The 7,614-nt window shown below is 37.5% G+C and overlaps 1 protein-coding gene across 1 annotated transcript; it reads left to right on the plus strand.

Annotated features, from left to right (window-relative positions):
• Positions 1-6,582: 6,582 nt before the first annotated feature.
• On the plus strand, positions 6,583-7,386 carry LOC308639523 (olfactory receptor 9G4-like; the record flags this gene model as incomplete). The annotated part of the gene is made up of 1 exon (XM_081277737.1): positions 6,583-7,386. The coding sequence occupies one exon, from the start codon at positions 6,583-6,585 to the stop codon at positions 7,384-7,386; it is 804 nt and encodes a 267-aa protein (XP_081133863.1).
• Between the last annotated feature and the right edge of the window lie 228 nt (positions 7,387-7,614).

Here is a 7,614-nt window from a genome sequence, read left to right on the forward strand (position 1 = left end):
ACAGAACCCTAAAAAGAGACATAGAAGAAGACCTCAGAAGATGGAAAAATATACCCTGCTCATGGATAGGCAGAACTAACATCATCAAAATGGTGATATTACCAAAAGTTCTCTATAAGTTCAATGCTATCCCAATCAAAATCCCAACAGCATTTCTTGTAGAAATAGATAAAACAATCAGGAAATTCATATGGAATAATAAAAGACCCAGAATAGCAAAAACAATGCTAAGCAGGAAGTGTGAATCAGGCAGTATAGCGATACCAGACTTCAAACTATACTACAGAGCAATAGTAACAAAAACAGCATGGTACTGGTACCAAAACAGGCGAGTGGACCAATGGTACAGAATAGAAGACACAGTAACCAATCGGCAAAACTACAACTATCTTATATTTGATAAAGGGGCTAAAAGCATGCAATGGAGGAAGGATAGCATCTTCAACAAATGGTGCTGGGAAAACTGGAAATCCATTTGCATCAAAATGAAACTGAATCCCTTTCTCTCGCCATGCACAAAAGTTAACTCAAAATGGATCAAGGAGCTCGATATTAAATCAGAGACACGGCGTCTGATAGAAGAAAAAGTCGGCTATGATCTACATACTGTGGGGTCAGGCCCCAAATTCCTCAATAGGACACCCATAGCGCAAGAGTTAACAACCAGTATCAACAAATGGGACTTACTCAAACTAAAAAGTTTTCTCTCAACAAAAGAAACAATAAGAGAGATAAACAGGGAGCCTACATCCTGGGAACAAATCTTTACACCACACACTTCAGATAGAGCCCTAATATCCAGAGTATACAAAGACCTCAAAAAATTAGATAATAAGATAACAATAACCCAATCAACAAATGGGCCAAGGACCTGAACAGACACTTCTCAGAGGAGGACATACAATCAATCAACAAGTACATGAAAAAATGCTCAACATCGCTAGCAGTCAGAGAAATGCAAATCAAAACCACCCTAAGATACCATCTCACTCCAGTAAGATTGGCAGCCATTAAGATGTCCAACAACAACAAGTGCTGGCGAGGATGCGGGGAAATGGGTACACTTGTTCATTGTTGGTGGGACTGCAAATTGGTGCAGCCAATTTGGAAAGCAGTATGGAGATTTCTTGGAAAGCTGGGAATGGAACCACCATTTGACCCAGCTATTCCCCTTCTCGGTCTATTCCCTAAAGACCTAACAAGAGCATGCTACAGGGACACTGCTATATCGATGTTCATAGCAGCACAATTCACGATAGCAAGATTGTGGAACCAACCTAGAAGCCCTTCAATAGATGAATGGATTAAAAAAAATGTGGAATTTATACACAATGGAGTATTACTCTGCAATAAGAAATGACAAAATCATAGAATTTGGAGGGAAATGGATGGCATTAGAGCAGATTATGCTAAGTGAAGCTAGCCAATCCTTAAAAAACAAATGTCAAATGTCTTCTTTGATATAAGGGGAGTAACCAAGGACAGGGTAGAGACGAAGAGCTGGAGAAGAAGAATAACATTAAACAGGGATGATAGGCGGGAAGGAAATTGAGAGTTAAAGGAAACTGCATGGAATTGGAAGGTGAGCCTCAGGGTTATACACAATTACATATAAGAGGAAAGGAGGAGTAGGAGAAAAATTATATAAGTGGAAGAAACGATTTATAGTAGAGGGGATGGAGAGAGAGAAGGGGAGGGGAGGGGAGGGGAGGGGAGAGGGGACAGTGGAGAATGGGATAGACAGCAGAATACATCAGTCACTAGAAAGGCAATTTGTAAATCAATGGAAATGTAACTGATGTGACACAGCAATCTGTATACGGGGTAAAAATGGGAGTTCATAACCCACTTGAATCAATCTGTGAAATATGGTATATTAAGAACTATGTAATGTTTTGAACAACCAACAATAAAATAATAAAAAAATAGATGAATGGATAAAAAAAAATGTGGCATCTATACACAATGGAATATTATGCAGCACTAAGAAATGACAAAATCATAGAATTTGCAGGGAAATGGATGGCATTAGAGCAGATTATGCTAAGCGAAGCTAGCCAAGCCCTAAAAAACAAATGCCAAATGTCTGCTTTGATATAAAGAGAGCAACTAAGAACAGAACAGGAAAGAAGAGCATGAGGAAAAGACTACAGTAAACAAAGACGAATGGGGGGAGAGAAAGGGAGAGAGAAGGGAAAGCGTATGGAAATGGTAGGAGACCTTCAATGATACATAAAATTATAAGAGGTTATGAGGGGCAAGGGAGAGGGAAAAAAAAGGGAGAGAATTGAACAACAGCAGAGGAGGTAGAGAGGGAAGATGGGAAGGGAGGGGAGGGGAGGGGGGATAGTAGGGGATAGGAAAGGTAGCAGAATACAACAGTCACTAATATGGCATTATGTAAAAATGTGAATATGTAACAGATGTGATTCTGCAATCTCTATTTGGGGTGAAAATGGGAGTTCAAAACCCAATTTGAGTCAAATGTATGAAAGATGATATATCATGAGCTATGTAATGTTTTAAATAATCAATTAAAAAAATTAAAAAAAAATATGTACATAGTTCTAATTTTCACCTGATAATTAATATATATATTTCATATTGATAATACTATTTAAATACCATTTGAACTTAGGTATCTCTTTATTTCACCTGTATGTATGTATATATATATATACATACACACACACACACATATAGAGAGAGACATATATATATATATATATATATTGCATATACATATATATAAATATATATTGCACTAATTAAAAAATAAAAATAAGGAGAAAGAGAACTGTAGAATAGAGAAAAGGGAACATGGGAAGGGAGGAAGAGAGGAAAAGGGAAAGTCCGAGGGACTTCATTGGAAGAATTTTATTACAAGCTTGTATATTTATGTCAGAATAACCCAAATATTATGTATAACTAGAATGCACTAAAAATGCTTTTAAAAAAATTGTGTCTTCAAACACTGCCACATTCTGAGGATCTAGATATTAGAATATTAATCTGATATTAAGGAGGAATGATTCAGCCCATAATTCCAAAGATGACAAGAGTTTCCTCATGGTAGAGACAAGGAAAAGTAGCACAGAGGAAGAGAAGATCACAGGAGGAGGGAAAAGTTATGTACCATAGAATAAATTCAAAGTAGTCTAATTAGTATAATTGTAGAATTTCTATCATCAGGTCACTTAGTGATTATACTGTGATTTAGATCCGTGGTGTCAACTTTTAATAAAAGGTTACCTTAATTCATTAGACCCTAATTACAATGTCGTCAGCAAATTCCAGATGGACTCGAATTGAGTCTTTGGAGACTGAGGACACGTTCCCTACCCCTATGTAGGAGGATTCTCAAAGGGCTGTCGAGGAAAGGGATGTATAGGCTCCGACCAGGCCATGACTAGCCACCAGAGGACATGGAAAGGAGCGTCACTTTCAGGAACTGACCAAAGTAAGCAACTTGGGTGAGGTTCAGAACCAGTTTGGCCTCGGTAACTTCAGCGGCCACTATAAGACAATGCAGTCTTGCTTGACTCTAAATGGATCATTGTTTTCTCTCTCTCTCTCTCTCTCTCTCTCTCTCTCTCTCTGTGTGTGTGTGTGTGTGTGTGTATGTGTGTGTGTGTGTGTCTCTCTCTCATCAGATTCTACCCCATGCTATTCTGCACTCATGTAAATATAAAATTCAATCTGGGTAGTTTTGTCAGACTGTGCATTTTTCACTTAGGTAGCGGAGAAATTTAGAGGACAAAACCGGCCATACTTTGGACTCTCATTGATGTTCTGCTCTGTCTTCCAGACTTCTAGTGTACAAAGTTTCATTTCTTACTTCTCATTTTCAGGTTTCAGAGGTCATATTATTTCCATAAAATTTTTAATTCTCCTGAGAGAACTGCTATGTGGTAAGATGCCGCTCAATGAGCCATTCTATGCAGGAGGCTTTAGCAGGAAAAGCTCTGACGTATCTTAGGCCTATCATTTCACATTTCCATTTCAATTGGCAACTTCTCTCAAATTCCGTATGGATTTGAGGTCTTGAGAATGCATCTTCTCTTTCATTTACTCTTCCTTCTTAGTAGTGATAACAGTACACTGTGCTAGTAAACTCAAATGACCAGTAGTTTTATAACCTGAATGCTTTGAACGAGGTTAAAAGTAGACAATAAGTTAGACAAAAATAATTTCAAGATATAATTAAAATTCCCCCATCCATTCATTGTGGAAGGATTTACTAAAGGTCTTTTTCACTTGAAACAGTTCTATATGCTGAGTTATAGCAGAATGCAAAATAAAACTCTGTTTAGGATATTGCATTGTGGTCAAAAGGAAAAAAAATCAATTCAGTTACTTAGGAGATGACTATATCATTAGTGAGGTGGCGGTGATAGAGAAATATGAACAAAGAAAATAAGATGGAGATTGTTGGTTGAAAGTGATTGAGGCACATACAATAGTTATCAGAATGGGCTTTGGTTAGAAAATGACATGAAAAACACTTGAAGTGGGGGGATGAGCCACGCATGTATCTGGATGTTTCAGGCAGAAGAAACAGATGGTCAGTAATCTTTGATACTACGACAGAATGTCATGTTGGTGAAATTTTGAGAAAGTCAATAAGGCTGGAACAGAGCAAAAGAGGAATGAGGGTCAGAATATTGCAACTCACAGAGTAAAGCCATGAATGACTTCATGGCCATTGTAAGAAATTTGATTTGTACTTAAAATAAATTGGGAGTTTCCCAGTGTTTTAAATCCAAGAGTCATATTACCTGTTCCTTCCCTTGTACTTTTAAGTATCCTTCTGGATGCTCTATTGAAATAGACTATTATAAAGTTATCATGTATTGGAATCAGAACTGAAACCTATATAGAACTGTATTTATTTAATTCTGCCTGCACCAGACCTGTCTGTTTTCACCTGGTCTTCCTCATGGCTGTGGTGAGCTCTTAGTTCAATGGGTGCTGGATCATATAGAATGACCCCACTCCCATTTGTATGGGCTAAACTCATGTAGCTTGGATAAAACAAAGAACATGACCAGATGTCTTTTTACCCAGCGAGCCAACCCTGAATTGTTTACATGGTGGTGGCTAGATTCCAAAAGTGACAGTCATGAATAGCCTCTTGAGACCTAGGTTTGTAATCTCTGTGGATCTGCCCACAGCAACCTATTGATGAGAATAGGCAACAGAAAATTCAAGAAGTGAAAAAAAAATAAGGAAAGAAAAGGAAAGAAAAGAAAAACAGATTCACCCTAGAAATCAAAGAACTCTGTTTTGTTTGTTTGTTTGTCTGTTTTGTACCACATAGGTACATAAGTTAGTTATTTTTAAAATATAATGTGATCTCTTTATCATGCACACAGAAGTCAGAGCCATGAATAAAATACCAAGTCTTCTAATGGAGTGTTCTCAAGTTTTCACCTAATTTTGTTTATATACTCTAAGACCTAATTGCTTTGGTGTAAAAAAGAAGATATAAAACATTCATTACCAAATATATATTTTGAAATATTCTTATCTGTGTCCTTCCCTAGTGTTTTGAAGATAAAAAGTATGCAAACAGAATTTCCCCTTTAGGGAGAGTTTTATACTACTGACCTTAATTCCTCTCTTCAAGGAAAAGTTACATTTGGTACATTCTTTCCTAACTCTACACAGAGTTCTTAAATGTTTTTTATAATTTTACAAAATGTTTTATATAATTTTATGTCTCTTGGAAGAAAATTAAAAACAAAGATCTCCCAAGTAAGATAATCTTTCTAAACTTTTTTAATAAGTAAAAGGATGCATATTAAGAGACCCATAGCATTTCCTTGGGTAGAAGAAAATAGTAGAAAAGAATTGTGCAATACTGAGTGGTCAGTGGTTTCATGTTAGGAGCACATTTCTCAATTAAGAAATTTCTGGGTAATTATGAGCTTGATACTCATCAGCTCTGTGACTCAGACTTGCTACTTAAATACTTTGTGCTTCAATTTCTTCAACTGTAACAAGATCATCATAAAATCACTTTCCTTATAGTGTTAAGGGGAGAAAAACTGGTTAAGAGTAGCACCTGAGTAGTAACTTGCACAGAGTTCCTAATATGAATTTCTAATTGCAGTGTAGTAGCAGGAGGAGTATAATATATCAGTATTCCTATAAATACCATCACATTACTTGGTACATAAGATCTTTTTGTTGAGTTATGAGTAAAAGCTGAAATTTGCCAAATATATACTGTGCACCAAGCATTCAGTTGGGTGGTCTCTTAAGAATCTTTGCACAATCAGACAGCTTGCCAGGAAGCTATTAGTAATCTTTGTGAGCTTATTTCTTCTCACTTGTTTAATAAGGGAATGGTCCTGCATCAAACCCATAATAAATGGAAGCACTAATTTTAAAATAGGATCTGACTATAATCCCAATTGTTTTCCAAAGTCACAGATTGAAGTCATATAATTCTAAACAGAACAACAACAAAAAAAGATCAATGTCTACTCCCTAATAATTGATGGCTGAATTGATTAATTGATGCACTGTTTTCTGTTCTTCCCATATTCTGATATTCAGGTTTCCCCCTTTGTGGACATGGAAGTGGGAAACCGCACCATCCTGACTGAATTCGTCTTGCTGGGCCTCTCTGCAGACCCCCGGTGGCAGCTGATTCTATTTGCAATATTTCTGACACTCTATTTGCTAACCTTGTCAGGGAACATGAGCCTGGTCATCTTAATCAGGATAGATTCCAAGCTGCATACACCTATGTACGTTTTCATTGGCAGTCTGTCTCTTTTGGATTTCTGGTACACCTTTGTATATACTCCTAAACTCTTGGCCAACTGTATCTCAGAGGACAGGCGCATTTCCTTTGCTGGATGTGGGGCTCAGTTTTTCTTTTCCTGTTTTGCAGCCTACACTGAGTGCTATCTCCTCGCAGCCATGGCGTATGACCGCCATGTAGCAATTTGCAATCCATTGCTTTATTCGGGTATCATGTCCTCTTCTCTCTGCATGGGTCTTTTTGCTGGCTCTTACATAGGAGGAGTTTTAAATGCCGCAGCCCATACTGCCAATACTTTCCGGCTGAGTTTCTGTGGCAAAAATATCATTGATCACATTTTCTGTGATGTTCTACCATTGATAAAAATTTCCTGTTCAGATACTCGAGCAGCTGTGATCATCCTTTCCAGTATGGTTGGCTTCACTGTCCTCTCCTGCCTTCTTGCCATCCTCATTTCATATTTCAACATCCTCCTGGCCATCCTGAGGATCCGCTCAGCCTCAGTAAGATTTAAAGCATTTTCTACCTGTGGTTCCCACCTGGTCTCGGTCATGCTCTTTTATGGCTCCTTGCTCTTTGTTTATTCAAGGCCTACTTCCAGCAACTCCTAGGAGACAGACAAAGTGGCTGCCCTGTTCTACACCATCATCAACCCATTGCTCAACCCTCTCATCTACAGCCTGAGAAATAAAGATGTCAAAGAGGCCTTCAGGAAAGCAATAGTGTCCATTCGAACACTATGAAGGTTGTTTTTGACTATTTTATTATAGTTTACAATTTATTGACTATAGGCATCTGTTTGTTTGATTTTATTTCTTTGTTTTGTTTTGTTCTGTGGT

This window comes from Spermophilus citellus (genome assembly GCF_964194105.1).
Source record: "Spermophilus citellus genome assembly, chromosome: 2".
Lineage (NCBI taxonomy): Eukaryota > Metazoa > Chordata > Mammalia > Rodentia > Sciuridae > Spermophilus > Spermophilus citellus.